Source organism: Carcharhinus amblyrhynchos, chromosome 9, assembly GCF_965287045.1.
Source record: "Carcharhinus amblyrhynchos chromosome 9, sCarAmb.v2.hapA, whole genome shotgun sequence".
Taxonomy (NCBI): Eukaryota; Metazoa; Chordata; class Chondrichthyes; order Carcharhiniformes; family Carcharhinidae; genus Carcharhinus; species Carcharhinus amblyrhynchos.
This window is the reverse complement of record NC_137332.1, coordinates 99664498-99681831: the sequence shown is the minus strand read 5'-3', so window position 1 is coordinate 99681831 and position 17334 is coordinate 99664498. Positions and strand designations below refer to the sequence as shown.

The 17334-nt window shown below is 42.0% G+C and overlaps 1 protein-coding gene across 1 annotated transcript; it reads right to left on the bottom strand.

The window, feature by feature from the left end:
• Positions 1–10963: 10963 nt before the first annotated feature.
• LOC145348647 (putative G-protein coupled receptor 139) lies at positions 10964–16671 on the bottom strand. Its single transcript, XM_080196813.1, has 2 exons — positions 16608–16671; positions 10964–11865 (listed from the first exon to the last, which is right to left on the bottom strand). Exons 1-2 carry the CDS (start codon positions 16669–16671, stop codon positions 10964–10966), a joined length of 966 nt encoding a protein of 321 aa, XP_080052939.1.
• Positions 16672–17334: the final 663 nt, after the last annotated feature.

Below are 17334 nucleotides of genomic sequence, written 5' to 3'. Positions count from 1 at the left end.
GCACGCATTGATGCTCAAAGGGGGAATAACATCTATTTCCATGCCTAGTTATTCCTGAGATAAGTCACTCTTCTGTTGCCAGAGGCTTATAGCTTGAGGGGCCCATTCCGCATCAAGCGTGAATAGAACAAAGAACAAAATCAGCCCGGGAAACAGGCCCTTCGGCCCAACGAGCCCGCGCCGCCATCTCAACACCACCAATCCACCTCTCTACCCACAACCCCTGTCTAATGTTTTATGGCCATCCAGATTGAGGGAAACTGATTTAGGGACAATTTATTCCAGGTGGTCAGGAAGGCGAATGGGATGCTGGCCTTCATAGCGAGGGGGATTGAATATAAAAGTAGGGAGGTCTTGCTGCAGCTGTATAGGGCATTGGTGAGGCCGCAGCTGGAGTACTGTGTGCAGTTTTGGGCGCCGCACCTGCGCAAGGATATTTTGGCCCTGGAGGGAGTGCAGAGGAGGTTTACTAGGCTGATACCGGAGTTGAGGGGATTGAGCTATGAGGAGAGGCTGAATAAACTAGGCTTGTACTCGTTAGAGTTTAGAAGAATGAGGGGAGATCTCATTGAGACGTATAAGATGATGAATGGGATGGATAGGATAGAGGTGGAGAGACTCTTCCCGCTCAAAAAAGACAGTAGGACTAGGGGGCACAGCCTCAAGATAAAGGGGGGGTGGTTTAGAACGGAGGTGAGGAGGAACTTCTTCACTCAAAGGGTGGTGAATCTCTGGAATTCTCTGCCCGTTGAAGTGGTGGAGGCTGCCTCGCTAAATATTTTTAAGAAGCGGGTTGATGGGTTCTTGATAAGAGAGGGGATTAAGGGTTATGGGGAGAGGGCGGGAAAGTGGAACTGAGCCACGACAGATCAGCCATGATCTTATTGAATGGCGGGGCAGGCTCGAAGGGCTAGATGGCCTACTCCTGCTCCTATTTCTTATGTTCTTATGTTCTTATTCCTGCCAATCAGCCTAACAGCACATCTTTGGGGTGTGGGAGGAGACCGGAGCACCCGGAGAAAACCCAAGCAAGCACGGGGAGAATGCGCAAACTCCCACAGACACCGGCCCAAATCCATGTGTCTGCACAGCAATCAGCGATAGTCACTGAGCTGTCGTCTTGTCCAGTATCTTGTCCAGTTTAGGCACACACGAACGACATGAAGCACTAGGCCAATCTCGAACAACCAAGAGCAGCCCCAGTACGACCCATCGTGTGTATGCCCCTCGTTGGACACGAGGTGGACTGACTTAAAACCTGTGAATGAAAAGAGAAAAACATTATCATACTATACCCATTTACATTACCAGGGACACCCCTGGTAATGATTAGACATCTCTCCCTCTCTTACCCCCAAACCATTGGCGTTTTTGGAGGGATTTGCAGATTGACATTGAACCCGCTAGGGTGCATTATGAACACACTCTCAGAATCTTCTTCTTCTTCCAAGACCTGATAAGAACTCATGTTTCTCTTAATGATCTCCATCAAAATATGTCAGATGTATGTGTGTTAATGTGGCATGCTCAATTTTACTGGTACATCCACCGAGGTTCATTCGATCCTGCCCGAGACCAATGGAGAATGTCCTAGGCTGAGCCTCACCCCCCGCACCCCCCCTCCCCCCCCCCCCCGCCCCACCACCCCTAGCAACAGGGCGAGCTTGCCAGTAAATTTCGACCACTATGTGTGATCTATCTAATGCACTTACCAAATAATTTGATACACAAAGTTTGTTCTCAATCTGGTATGGGCCACCAAACCTGGCTTCCATTTGTTAACCCCAAACTAGCAACAACACAATCATTTTTTTCACCTGCTATAAAACTAAGAGTCCGTTCTTTCTTATCAGGCACTGCTTCCGCTTATTGGTGTGCTAACTTTAACTGTGTTCTTGCCAATTTGCAATCACCTATCAGACTCTCTCTAAAATTCGACACTTGGCCCGATTTTATCATCGCGTTGTGCCCATTTTTGGGTGTGAAAATGTGGTAAAGGCAGGCATGAGGCCACTAATGATGTCCGTGCCCACATCCGCGCAGATGGCCTTTTTACCAAGGCCTGGGAATGGTCACGAGCTGATTTGTGCCAGAAACAAGTGTAACAGTGATTTAAATGTATTTACTTGCATTTAAATTGAATGAATGAACAGCCTGACCAAATTTACCAGCATTTCCTCCTTTACCATTACATTCACACGTCCAGATTCAGTGCAAAGCAAACCTGCTCAGCAAAGGTTTGTTTCAGGTGCTCCACATTCTGAAGAGATAAGTTCAGCACTTTCAGTGGCTCTCTAACTCAGATCGGTGCTGAATAGATGTTGGGGGGGAGCTGGGGGGGAAGGGACGGGGGCAGGCCAGATAATTCTCTGATGGGGGGGGGGGCGGAGGAGCAGGGGGGTGGGAGAAGCGAGGGCCAAAAATGTTCTGGTGGGAGGGGAGGAAGGAGGAGGTGGGTCAGATATATCTCTGTTGGATGGGCAGGAGGGAGGGTAGATCGCTGTCTGGTGGGGGGCAGGATGGAGGTCAGATCATCGTCTGGTGGGGCGAGGTGGGCAGATCGTTGCCTGGTTTGGGAGGGAGGAATGATCATTCTCTAGGGTGGAGGCCCCGATCAGTCTCTGGGGGTTGGGAGGAGGAAGGCCCAATCATTGTCTGGTCGGGGGTGTGGGGCGGGGGGAGGCCCGGTCATTCTTGAGGGGGCAGGAGGAGGGAGGCCCGATTGTTGTCTGCTGGGGGTAGTAGAGTGGGGAGAGGGGGTTTGGGGGGAGGAGGCCTCATCATTCTTCAGTGGCGGGGGAGGCCCGATCATTCTCGTGGGGGGTGGATGCCCAATTGATCTCAGGTGGAGGAGGGGGTGCAGGGGGTCAGCTACCTGGGGAGGGGGGTGTGGGGAGGGAGGGGGCAAAGGTTTGCATTCATTCTGAGTAGCTTGGGGAGGGTGGTGTTTGGATAAGGGGGAGAGTGATGCTGTGGGGGTGGAATCATACCTGTGGGGCCATCTCTCCTGCTTTTCACTCCTGGGCTGCCTTTTGCATCTGGGAACGATGTGACAGAGGTGCGATTTTCAACTTTTTTTCCGACTGATCATGCACAGTTCAGATTTTTGATCATTTTGGATGTGCTAAACACCTCCCATTGCGTGATTTACACACACAATGTTTTTTTTTCAGGTTGAGTGCAGATGGGAGTGCCTGAAGGCAGGTTTGCAAGTCAGATCTGAATTGTGCCCAGATTCAGCACGTAGAACCAAATGGTAAAATCAGGCACATAGGGCCCGATATTACCATTGCGGTCCTGAAAATATGGTAAAGTCGGGCATGAGGCTATTAACACAAATCGCGCCCACATCTGAGCAGATTCTCACTTTACCAATGCCAAGGAATGGCTGTGATCCGATTTGCAACCGAAACGGATGCAATGGCGATTTAAATGCGTTTGCATGCTTTTGAATTGAATTATTGAACTGCCCACCCAACTTTAATACCATTTCCCCATGACCATCTCCATCATGCATCCAGATTCAGCACAAAACAGACATTCTTGGCAAAAACTCTCTGTCTGGTAGTGAGGTAGGGCGGGGTGGGGCAGGAGGGCAGATCATTGTCTGGTGAGGGGTGGGGAAAGGCCCGATCATTCTTTTGAGGGGGCGGGGGGGTGGCAATCATTCTTGGGGGCAAGGGGAGACCTGATCATTCTCTGGTGGGGTGGAGGGAGTTAATTTTATCCCAACACATTTTTAATTCTGATCATTCCTGTTATAAATGCTACTTAGATTATATTTCACTCGCCATAAATGTTTTTTTTTCCCCCTACAACAGCAAATTCAGAAGAATTAGAAATGACCTTATTACCACTTCCCAAATTATCTTCTATATTTGGAAATGCAGCTCTTAAAATTTACTGCAAGTTAGCTGTTACTAAACACAATAGCAATGGTTGTTGAATCAAGCAACGGTTTTTTGTGCACACACCTAATGTTTTCATTGCACAACTTATAAACAATAAAGGCCTGGATGTGTACGTGGGTGGATTTTGCAAGTACAGACAGCAGAGAAAAGGGATTCTACAGATATAATAGTGTACATGCACTTTATTAGTGAAATTGTCCTGGGCTGTGATTATGTTAAATATACTTGGGCGGGAGGGGGAAGGAGGGTCATTATTAAACTACTCATGACAATCTTGTATAATCCTGACATAGCATTTAACATTTGATCCAATTTTATTTGCTTTATGCGCCATATTATGCAAATATATTTTTAATTCCCTATTGCGATCTTTGCTGTAATGTTTCTTAATGTCATGGCTTCTGCAAACCCAACGGATACATCCACGATCATTAATACATTTTGATTCTCATGTACTGCTTTAAAAATGACCCTACAGAGAGTAACACTCCTGTAAAAGGTTCCTCAAAAGCGAGAATGTGAATGAAATACATCTCCTTTATTACCTTTGTCATTGCCATATTACTTGACATGCAAGGCATAGAGAACCAAATTTAATTAAGTCTTTATGTAGCTTTTACTGTATCTTTGCTTGTGTTTTTCCTATTCATAAATGCCCTCCTAAGAGAATTTCATGAGTTTTCTCAGAATTTCATCCCTATACGCAGGAGGCAATTCAATCTGCATGAATTGCTGCCCAATCTTTCGTGGGCACTAATAAAGTAATAGAGGTTTACAGCATGGAAACAGGCCCTTCTTTTTTTTTAAAAAAAACCCTCTAAACTAGTCCCATTTGCCGCATGGGATGGCACAGTAGCACAATGTTTAGCACTGCTGCTTCACAGGTTGGATTCCCGGTTTAGGTCTGTGTGGAGTTTGCACATTTTCCTTGTATCTGCATGGGTTTCCTTTGGGTGCTCTTGTTTCCTCCCACAGTCCAAAGATATGTGGGTTGGGTTGATTGGTTATGCTAAAATCGGCCCTTAGTGTCCTGAGATTCATGGATTAGAGAGATTATCGGGTAACTGTGTAGGGATATGGGGATAAGGACTGGGTGGAATTATGGTCGGTGCAGACTCAATGGGCCAGATGATGTATTTCTGCACTGTAGGGTTTCTATGATTTGGGCCATATTCTTCTGTACCCATCTTATCATGTTGCTGTCTAAACACTTCTTAAAGGACACATTTGTACCCGTCTCCACTACAACATCTGGCAAATTGTTCCAGACATTCACTAGCCTCTGCTTGAAAACAAAAATGTCCCTCTGGACCTTTTTTGTATCTCTCCCCCCTCATTTTAAACCTATACCCTCTAGTTTTAGACTCCTCTACCTCTGGAGAAAGACATTGACTATCTAGCTGATCTATGCCCCTCATTATTTTAAAGCCCTCTATAAGATCACTCCTCGGCCTTCTACGCTCCAAAAGAAAACAATTCCCCATCTATCCACCTTCTCCTTTTAACTCAAACCATCAAATCCCAGTAGCAGCCTAATAAATTTCTTCTGCACTCTTAAGTTTAATAATATTATTTATATTATGGAGTGGTCAGAACTGTATATCGTATTCCGCATGTGGCCTTACCAATTTCTTGTGCAACTTCAACAGGATGTCCCAACTCCTGCATTCAGTGTTCTGATGAATAAAACCAAACATGTTGAATGCCTTCTTCACCACTCTGTCCACCTGTGACTCCACTTTCAAGAAGCTATGAGCCTGTATCCCTAGATCTCTTTGTTCTGTAACTCTCTCCAACGCTCTATCATTAACTGAGTCAGTCCTGCCCTCGTTCAATTTACCAAAATGCATCACCTCACATTTATCTTAATTAAACTCTATCTGCCATTCATCAGCCCACTGGCCCAATTGATCACAATCCCATTGCAATCTGAGATGACCTTCTTCACTGTCCACTATGCCACCAATCCTGGTTGCATCTGCAAACTCACTAACCATGCCTCCTGTATTCTCATCCAAATCATTAATATAAATGATAAATAACAGTGGACCCAACACCACTCCCTGAGGCACACCACTGGTCACAGATCTCCAGTTTGAAAAATAACTCTCTACAACCATCCTCTGGCTTTTGTCATCAAGCTATTTTGTATCCAATTGGCTACCTCACCCTGGATTCCGTGAGATGAACCTTATGCAACAACCTAATGTGTGGTACCTTTTCAAAGGTCTAGTTAAAGTCTATGTAGACAACATCAACTGCACTGCCCTCATTTACATTCTTGGCTACACCTTCAAGAAACTCAATCAAATTTGTGATACACGATTTTCCACTCACAAAGCCATGTTTTTTGTCATCAGTCCTTGCGTCTCTAAATGCCTGTAGATCTTTGTCAAAATACCTTCCAACAACTTATCCACGACAGGTGTAATGCTCACTAGTCTGTGGTTTCCAGGGCTTTCCCTGTAACCCTTTTTTTTTAAAACGAATGCATAACATTTGCCACTCTCCAATCTTTAGGCACCTCACCTATGATTATCAAATGATTCAAATATCTCTGTGAGGGGACCCACAATTACCTCCCTAGCCTTCCACAATATCCTCAGATACTCTTCATTACGTCCAAGGGATTTATCCATCTTGACACACGTTAAGACTTCCTGTGCTCCTTTCTCTTTAGTATGTACTCTCCTCAAGACATTACTATTTATTTCCTCATTTTCTCTAACATCCATACTCACTTCAGTAGATCTCAATTTTCTCATCAATACATGATTATTCACATCATAACAGTCAGGAATATACTGAGGTTTTAATTCCAAGTAAGATTTCTGATAAATTATTTTCAATTGTGTTTTTCCTTACTGTAATTTCATCAATCCCTTTCAAAGGTGCATATTTGTAAACTGTCCTCCTTTTACTTCATTTTCAACCAACTCTCTTAGAATAGTTTCACGTGGATTTATCTAACTTCCCTCATCCTGAGCTCTTCACTCCTCATTCTTTTGTATCATCCTCTGTCCTTGTGACCTCATTACAACAAAATCTAGAAATGCTCCAGGATGACCCATTATTATTTCTTCTGCATCTTGACATTCTGCAGGCTGTTCAGCTACAGTACACATCAATATTATCTGTATCAAGATAATATTGAATCAAGATAATATTGAGCTATATCATTCCCTTAAATAAAGTGACTACCTGCAATGAATAATATTTCTACCACATGTACAAACACGCCTCCCGTTTTAAACTAAATGGTTAGTTCACTTTTACCAAATTAATTAATTTAACTTCTGCATTAAGGCGGCTAGCCAGACTGTCTTCATTCAATATCTACTCTGGACAACAAAAATCTTTCTCCTACCACGATAGTGGTTGACTTTCTCTAGTACCCCTTAAAATGTTAACAATTCTCCCCATTCCATTTTCACAGTACTTCATTGCAGTGTTGTACGCCTATTTGTGACAATAATAAATAAACGTTAAATGTCAAATATGAAGTGATTTCCATTCACACTCAAAACCTTTAAACACATCAGCCCTGTGTTCTTCATTTTTCCCATTGAGAGATTGTGCATGGATTTTCACACCTTCATTCACTCCTCATGTTTTGGGTTCCTCTTTCCCTTAATTCTCTGACTTAGTATTTCCGTTCTTAAAATTGCAGCCAGTCTGCCAGTTAAAACGCATCTAAAAATAAAGTGTTTGTCCTTTAAATGACTTTTTTAGTCACCAGCATGCCAGCCATCTGCTTGGCAGTCTTAAAGCTGTGTTCCTCCCCATTAGTCCTCAATGTTACAGGCATCGTGAAAGTAATTTAATTTTTCAAAATATTTATTTCTCGAAGAGCCGAATAAGTTCATTTTATTTTTAATGTTGCCCAACTGTCAAAATAACCTTGTTCAACCCTTTAAAAATCATTCTGAATCTTTCAAGATTATTTTATGTTTTGCCTGTGAGTCAGGGACATGAAATCTCAGCAGTAGATAAAGTATTTTTTCAGGATTTCATACTCCCAATTGATTTATTCTGACCAAGACGCATATCCTTCAGAAGGCTTATCTAAAAGTTTTTCTGATTCCTTTCAGAAGTGCATGACACACTGTTGATGAGCGACAATAAACCTTGAACAAGATGCTGTCCAGAGTGTCTTCCGAAAATAGACCACTGAGCCTTACTTCTGTTGTGGGCAAAGTTTTGGAAAGGATTATCAGAGATAGGATTTATATTCATCTAAGAAGGAATAATTTGATTAGGCATAGTCAGCACAGTTTTGGGAAGGGTAGGTCATGCCCCACAAACCTTGAGTTCTTTGGCGAGGTGACCAAAGGCGTGGATGAGGGTAAAGCAGTTGATGTGGTGTAAATGGATTTCAGTAAAGTTTAATAAGGTTCCCCATGGTAAGCTATTGCAGAAGATATGGAGGCATGGAATTGAGGGTGATTTAGCAGTTTGGATCAGAAATTGGCTAGTTGCAAGCAGACAGAGGGTGGTGGTTGATGGGAAATGTTCATCCTGGAGTTCAGTTACTAGTGGTGTACCACCAGGATCTGTTTTGGTGCTGCTGCTGTTTGTCATTTTTATAAATGACCTGGATGAGGGCATACAAGGATGGGTGAGTAACTTTGCAGATGACACTAAAGTCGGTGAGTTGTGGACAGTGCGGAAGGATGCTGCAGGTTGCAGAGGGACATAGATAAGCTGCAGAACTGGGCTGAGAGGTGGCAAATGGAGTTTAATGTGGAAAAGTGTGAAGTAATTCATTTTGGAAGGAGTAACAGAATACAGAGTACTGGGACAATGGTAAGTTACTTGGTGGAGTGGTTGAGCAGAGAGAGCTCTGTGTCCATGTGCATAGATCTCTGAAAGTTGGCACCCAGTTGATAGGGCTGTTAAGAGGTATAAGGTGTGTTAGCTTTTCGTGGTAGAAGGATTGCGTTTAGGAGCCATGAGGTCATGTTGCAGCTGTACAAAACTCTGGTGTGGCCACACTTGGAGTATTATGTACAATTCTGGCCACCACATTATAGGGAGGATGTGGAAGCATTGGAAAGGGTGCAGAGGAGATTTGCCAGGATATTGCCTGGTATAGAGTCTTTTGAGGAAAAGCTGAGGGACTTGATGCTGTTTTCATTAGAGAGAAGGTGGTTGAGAGGTGACTTAATAGAGGCATATAAGATGATCAGAGGATGAGATAGGGTGGACAGTGTGAAGCATTTTCCTCAGATGGAGATGGCTACACAAGGGGACATAGCTTTAAACTGATATAGGACAGATGTCAGAGGTAGTTTCTTTATGCAGAAAATAATAAGGGTGTAGAATGCCCTGCCTGCAACAGTAGTGGATTCGCCAACATTATGGGCATTTAAATGGTCATTGGATGAATATATGGATGATATTGGAATAGTGTAGGTTAGATGGGCTTTAGATTGGTTTGACAGGTTGGCTCAACATTGAGGGCCGCAGGCCCTGCAATTGAGGGCCGCAGGCCCTGCAATGTCCTATGTTCTATTTTCCATGACTGAAAATAACAAATAATAACGTTAACTTCACTCTAATAATAAAAACACACCCTGCAAGTTTGACAGTCTCTGTGGTGACACAAATTTGAGATTTTTTTGTCATCCAATCTGCTCTTCTGGAAGTTGAAAACAGAAATAAAACCCATCTCATAACTGACCTGTGATTCCAATGTCAAGATATTGTTATTTCTCAGAATAATTGCATTTTGTTGATTGTTTTAAAAAATCTAATATCTAACCACTTGTTCCAATCTGTTGATTGATACCAAATCAACTTTGAAATAGAAAAAGAGTTCCAGTTGCATTTTTTTTAACAAAAACCATCTATTGCAATTTCTACCGACTATGTACATTGGGATCATTTTAATATAAATGCTTGCCTGACTTTTATCAGCAGCAGACCAGGAGAAAATGCAGCTTGTAAACCTTCAGTTGTGCGTCAGTGCATCGAGGATCTGACAGAATTTTTGAAACAAGGGCAGTGCAGAGAGCATTGTAGTGGGATACCAGGGAGGTACTTGCCTCAAATTCAGTGAGCTGATCATCAAGCGGAAAGGAAGGGCCACAAAGTGATTTTCCACACGCAAGTTGTGAAACCTGAACGGTTGATTGCATGTGCAAACCTTTGGATTATTTGATGCAATTAGCAGTTGATTCTTTTTAAATAAACATTTTTTTCCCAATGTGGGACTGCCCTTTAGATCAGGCAGAGTTCATTTCACCACGCCTGTTGCCACTTTTTTTTTTTCACTGAGGCTGTTACAACTCTAAATGTTTGTTTCCCCTCCCCTGCCAGCGATCAATCAGGCCAATTCCTCAGCTAGCATCTGCCTTTGCTGCTCATGCAGCACAAACAAATCTAATGTCTCTTGACAGTGCCAATAATTAGGTGCTGAGAAAACCTCTAGCCAAGCTCAAGTAGTCACATGTGGCAATTGCATCACAGGTTTGGAATATGGATGTTGCTCACTGTTGGGTTCTGGCAATCAAACCTAAATCAATCCCCAGCGTATTCTTCCCTAAAGAGTTCCTCACAATCTGTCGAGGGTAAGTGCCTGATCCATCAAATTTAAATATACATACAATGGCCATTTTAAAACATCATAAGTCTGTGCATGATACCACACCAGTTATCTGGGAGCAGGGAAGAAATTGTTTCACTGAAAAGATCCACACAAATCACTATCAATGTCAAAAAGAGGATGATCATGGTTTTCCCAGAGTCCCATGATCAGACTTAAAGCAGGAGGAGCTCAACCAACTGTCTGGTAGATGGATAGATGCAATCAAATTGTCGTATTAAGTATTTTAGGGATTGTTTAATAAACACACTAATAAACACAAAACCTTATGTGCTAACAGCAAAACGAGAGAACGAATTGTACAGGATATTCCTTCATGTTTTATATCAACAAACATAATCAGCCATTGGTAAATCATTTTTAAAGCATGCTGCTTGGCATCAACTGCAGTTATATTGCTTTCAGTGGGATGACTGACCAAACATCATACATCATCTCAGTTATTTTATTTATTGATTAATTGAATAATTGATGTAATTGGATATTTCACTACCTCCTTCAACTGCTCTCTGAATTTGGACTGAGTAACTGCATAAATAAAAGTGTTTGTGCAGCAACTTAAAACCTGCAGCATGAATCCAACTTGTGAAAATATGTATTCAGAATCTGTGTACTCACTGGGATCTGCCCCTGTAACAGTATAATATAAAAATTCTATTACATTCACCAACCAAAGGAAAATAAAGCTGCCAGATATGGAGAAGAGTAAAACTACAGACTTCCTTCTGTTCTCCATCTCTGGATCACTGTGATGCTGTCCCGTACTCTGTTTCTTCAGTCCCTCACGAACTTGATTGGCCAATAAAATGTGCCGTACTGTCAGAGCATTGAGAAACAGAATCAAAGCAAATGGTAGAAATGGGATTAAAATCTTGTCAAACAAATCAAACCCCACCCACCCAGGGTCACTGAAATAACTTGATTTCTCATCACAGAACCAGGGTACATTCTCAATTATCTCTTCAGGTTCCCATGCAAAGTACAGTGGGATATTTTTTAAACAGAGTAGAATGCCACTTGTTCCTAGAACCACAGTTGCCATTTTGTCAGTGCAATACTTTGTTTTCAGCTTCTGGCAACAAATGACCACAAATCGATCAAACGAGAAAGCAACAGTGAACCAGACAGAACAGTCAATGGCTGCCCGAATTAGTACATAGTTAGCACTACACACAGGTGTTAAGTCCAGGAAACACCGTGGGAAATAATAATACCTGACCCGCCACAGTATAACTTCAGTGATAATGACAAACAGATCAGATGTTGCCATGGCCACCAGATAGCGAGTGGTGCATTTAGAGAGACCACATTTTCCACAGGTTAAAATTACAATCGCCAGCAAGTTAACTGTAAGAGAGAGAGAAAGAAGTTTGGAGTTAGACAGATTAAAAAGTTTATCTGCCTGACACTGACAATAAACTTGATATTGAGAAACAAAAACATTTTGGATGTGTAAGAGGCTGATGTTTAAATGAAATAATAATACTCATCCTACCACTTCGCATTATCATCTTGTGTAATACCCCATTTAACAAATTCACATGAGACAGCATTATTTATTGTAGTTTTGGATATACGGAATAGGTACAATATTGCCGTTCCAATCATCCCATTTTGCGTTTTATGCTTCACTCTATTCTATATTCATTTTTCTTCAGCTGAAACTCATATTACATGATAACTGAATTGTTGCAATGCAAAAGGATGCCATTTAGTGCAACGGTCCTCAAAACTCATATTATGGCTTAGTGTCATTCTGCTATCTTTTCCCCATACTCCTGCATATTGTTTCCGCTCAGGAAATTATCTAATGTCCTCCTGGATGCCTCGACTGAACCTGCCTCCAGTACAGTTCCACACAGTGATTTCTGGAACTAAACCATTGGTTGTGATTTTTTTTCTCTCTCAAATTATGCTTGCTTATTTTGCAAATTATTTGAAATCAAAAGGATCAAAATAGTTCATAATCCAATATTTATTTCTCCTTCATATTATTTTCTAGCTTTCTAGCTCCATGAAGTTACCAAAGCTCTTCTTAACGTATCACTTTGTGTTAGCATGTTGCACATTTTCTCCAAACCTTCCGTTAAGCAATTCCCTCTGAGCATCCTATCCTTTTAAAAAAAAATCATATATTGATGATCTCTGACAACATGAAATAATCTCTTTGCATGTTGTTTATCAAAGTTTTTTATTACGTAGGATCTAATTAACTCTCGCACCACACACACACGCTAATTTTTTTTTGGTGCAGAATATATTTCTGCAGTCTATCAATTACTTCCTGTATACCCACGCATATTTAATATGATCCAGGCAAGTTGTCATTCTGCTCTTACCAGTTTCTTTATATTGTTTGCACTACTTGACTGGCTCTGTATGCTGTATAACCCAGTTTAGATCAGGTTTAGCATCACTGTTCTGCTCTGCATATTTCATTCCAGACTTAAAGTCTTGTGTCTCTTTCGCTATTTACAGTATGAACAATCTACGTAGTAGTCAATGTATTTGTATTCCAATAACGTTCTCTTTCCCGACTTCATCTGACTTGCTATTCTAACAAATGAATGCCCTCCTCATTCTTCCTAGAAAAATATCCTGCTTCAGATTTACTAGGGTTAAGTTCAATTGTCTCTTATTTTCCCATTCTGTACAGTTAAACATTGCAAGAAGCAATGTGTTCCTGTCCCCCCAACATTTGATCACAGTTCATTTCAAGTTGACATATTTGAAAAGTTGAAAAGCCTGTGTTTGATTTCAAAGTTCAAGTCATTAATCCCTTATCAACGAAATTAACCACAACACTGGACACTGTGGAATAACATTACCCACCTTCAATCGCTCTGAATAGCTACAACGTGTTACAAATGCATGCATTTTGTCTGGCAAAATGCTAGCAAACCACTTTATCACACATCCACTGAAACAATATCATATATGTGTTTCAGAAGGTGTAGCTGAACAGGAGGCACTAATTTTCACTGCACGCACTTTTATGCAAATATGATCACAAATATGCTCATTTTAAAGTGATTACAATTGTTGGAATGTGGGAAGTTATGGGCATTTGAGAGATCAATTACCTAAAGCAGTGATATCATGGTTACCCAGTTTCTTTGAGTCCAGTGATTTATCCCAATGGAGTAGAAATCTGCATTAACAGATGCTCCCAAATGCGAATAGCACTAGAGATAGGTAACCCACTCCAGTTAGCGACACACATACTCAATATAATTCAATACTATCAGCTGCTCCTGGTAAGATGGCATGATTGGGCACAGGCATTCCTCTACGGCTGATGATGCACACATTGATGTATAATCCGAGTAATGTATTATTTTTTGCGGGTTACCTACCCCGATGGGTAACTCAACAGTACGGGATATTCTACTGAAAAAAACACTTAAGTGGATGTAAAAGTTAGAAATAGAAGTTGACTTTCAGCTGAAGCAATAAAATGAAAAGGTAGACCATAAGACAATAAGGCATAGGAGCAGAATTAGACCACTCGGACTATCGAGTCTGATCCACCATTCAATAATTGTTTCTCATCCCCTTTCTCCTGCATTTTCCCCATAACCCCGATCCCCTTATTAATCAAGAACTTATCTATCTTTGTCTTAAAGGTACTCAATGACCTGGCCTCCAAAGCCTTACGTGGCAAAGAGTTCCACAGGTTCATCATTCTTTGACTGATGAAATTCCTCTGCATCTTTGCTTTAAAGGATCGTCCCTTTAGCCTAAGGGTGTGCCTCTTGTTATAATTTTTCCAAGTATTGGAAACACCCTTTTCACGTCCACTCTATCCAGGCCTGAAAGTATCCTGTAAGTTTCAATAAGATCCCTGCTCATCCTTCTCAACTCTAATGAGTACAGACCCAGAGTCCTCAACCGTTCCTCAAACGACAAGCACTTCATTCCAGGCATCATTCTTGTGAACTTCCTCTGGACCCTTCTCAAGGCCAGCACATCCTTCCTTAGGTACAAGGCCTAGAACTGCTAACAATTGGGTCTGAACAGAGTCTTATACCACCTCACAAGTACATTCCTGCTCTTGTGTTCTAGCCCTTTCAACATGAATGCTAACCTTGCATTTGCCTTCTTAACTGCCAACTCAATCTGCACATTAACTTTAAGAGAATCTTGAACAAGGACTCCCAAGTCCCTTCACGTTTCCGATTTCCTAAGCTTTTCCCCATTTAAAAAATAGTCTATGCCTTCATTTCTCCTTCTAAAGAGCATAACCTGACACTTTTCCACATTTTAATCTATCTGCCACTTCTTTGCCCAGTCTCCTAACATGTCAAAGTCCTTCTCCATCACTTCCACCACCCACCCCACACGCCCCTCCCCCAACAGTTTCATCAATACAACCAGTCCCTCCGTGTATATCATCTGCAAACTTAGCAACAACACCGTCAGTTCTTTCTTCCAAATCATAAATGTATATTGTGAAATGTTGTGGCCCCAGCACTGACCCCTGATGCACACCACTAGTCACCATCTGCCATGCTGAAAATCAGGCCTTTATCCCCACCCACTGCCTTGCGTCAGTCACCCAATCCTCTATCGACGCCAGGATCTTACCACTAACACCATGGGCTCATTATGCATTTAACAGTCACCTATGTGGCACCTTGTGAAAGACCTTTTTGAAATCTAAATAAATCACATCCACTGGTTCTCCTTTATCCAACTTTCTTGTTACCTTCTCGAAGAACTCTTACAGATTGGTCAGATGTGACCCCTCCACCCCCGCCTTGACGAAGCTGTGCTGATTCAGTCCTACTTTATCTTGCACTTCCATGTACTCTGTGATCTCATCTTTAATAAATGAATGTAAAATCTTGCCAATGACTGAAGTTAGGCTTACCAACCTATAATTTCCTATCTGGTACCTCCCTTCCTTCTTTAACAGCAGTGTTACATTAGTTACTTTCCAGTCCTCTGGAACCTTCCCTGCATCCAGTGATTCCTAAAAGGTTACTGCCAATGTCTCTGCAATTTCCTCAACCAGCTCTTTTGGAACCCTGGGGGGATTCCATCTGGTCCAGGTGCCATATCCATCTTAAGACCTTTCAGTTTCTACATAACCATCGACTTTTGATGGCCACTGCACTCACCTATGTTCTCTGATCTTTCTGAAGATCTGGCATCCCACTGGTGCATTCCACCATAAACAATGATTTAAAATAGCTATTCAGTTCCTCTGTCATTTCTTTGTTTCCTATTATTACTTCTCCAGCCTCATTTTTCAGTGATCACATGTCTATTTTTGCCTGTTTTACGTCACACACACACACACAGACACACACAAACCTCTCCTGGGCCCTCAGTTCCTTTAACTAGTTGAAAGCCCTCATCATTAACCTGCACTTTTACTCTCTCCTTTAACTTTGATTTTCTAATTCTCTATACAACTGAATCCCCCCTCCCCCTCCCACACCCCACAGCCCCCACCCCTTCACTAGCTCTAGTTTGACGATTTGTAAGGATTCTGTTCCCAGCATCATTCAGATGATAAACATCCCATCAGAACAGGTCTCCTCTTCCCCAATACTGGTGACAATGTCCCATGATTTCAAGCCTATCCCTGACACCAATCTTTGAGCCACACATTTGCCTCCCTAATCTTAGTGACCCTGTGCCAAATAGCACATGGCTCAGCTACCTATTAGTATCTACATGGAACAAGAAACTGCATCTTCACTCTTCCACTCCAAGTTCCTCTGCAGTCCAGATGAGATATCCTGAACCCGAGCATCAGCCAGGCAGCACAACCTGTGATGCCTCTTTCAAGTTTTATTTTAGTCCGAACTCACAGTCAGTTGCAGAGAATCAAGAGTAGCACTTACCTACCAATCAGCACTCTCCCTTGTTGCCTCTGCTGTCTGTTTCACTTAACTCCCTATTTTCACCCAACTCCAAAGGTAGAACTAGTTCAGATTATTAAACTTTAAAGCAATCTTCCACTGGTTGAGTGTCAGTACATCTCTACCAGCAGCTTAGCATATAACATTCAAAATGGTGAAATACATCACAGATTAGCCCACAGAGTAACTTTACATAGATTCAACAACTACATTTACTTACAGAAATAATTGCTAGAATCAGGTAATACGTTTGCCTGAACCTCTTAAATGTTTCAATCATCATCTCCGTGAAGCATCTTGTCTTAAGTATAGATAACAATTAAAGCTAATATGAATGCTCACTGGTTAGTCACAAGTAAGACTTACACTAGCACCGCAAGGAAGTTGCTGTGAAATTTCCTTTGTCCCCACACTTCCTTGTCTGTTTGCATCAATGCACCTAGCTGGCACCTGTTTCAGACTGTGGGAGGAAACTGCAGCAACTTGAGGAAACCCATGTAGACACTGGGAGAATGTACAAATTCCACACAGACATTGAACCAAGCCGGGAATCGAACCTGAGTCCCTGGCATTGTGCCATCGTGCCACTCCACATTGATCATACACAAACTAAAACACCCACATCCAAAAAGGACAAATTCAAACAAGGCAAACTCATCATCCACAGTGTGTGCACTTAATAACACTTCCTACTTCAAGCTTGCTGTTTGGGACCCTACAGATGCTGCTTTTCCAATGTTGGTTCCTATTCACGTAATTGTCAGGACGCCCTTTAAAAGTCACTACTGTATTTGCTTTCACTACGTGCCCCAGCAACGAGTTCCAGGCAATCACCATTCTGTGTAAAAAATCCGCCTCACATATCTCCTTTAAACCTTGCCCCTCACACCTTAAAACTGTGCTCTCTAGTAATTGAAATTCCACCCTGGGAAAAAGCTTCTGA

Excerpts from the sequence above, each read along its gene's own strand:
- LOC145348647 (XM_080196813.1), bottom strand. The coding sequence starts at position 16,671 with ATGATTGAAACATTTAAGAGGTTCAGGCAAACGTATTACCTGATTCTA. Across the intron at positions 11,866-16,607 it reads TCTAGCAATTATTTCTGTAA|TTAACTTGCTGGCGATTGTA; the intron begins GTAAATGTAGTT and ends TCTCTCTTACAG.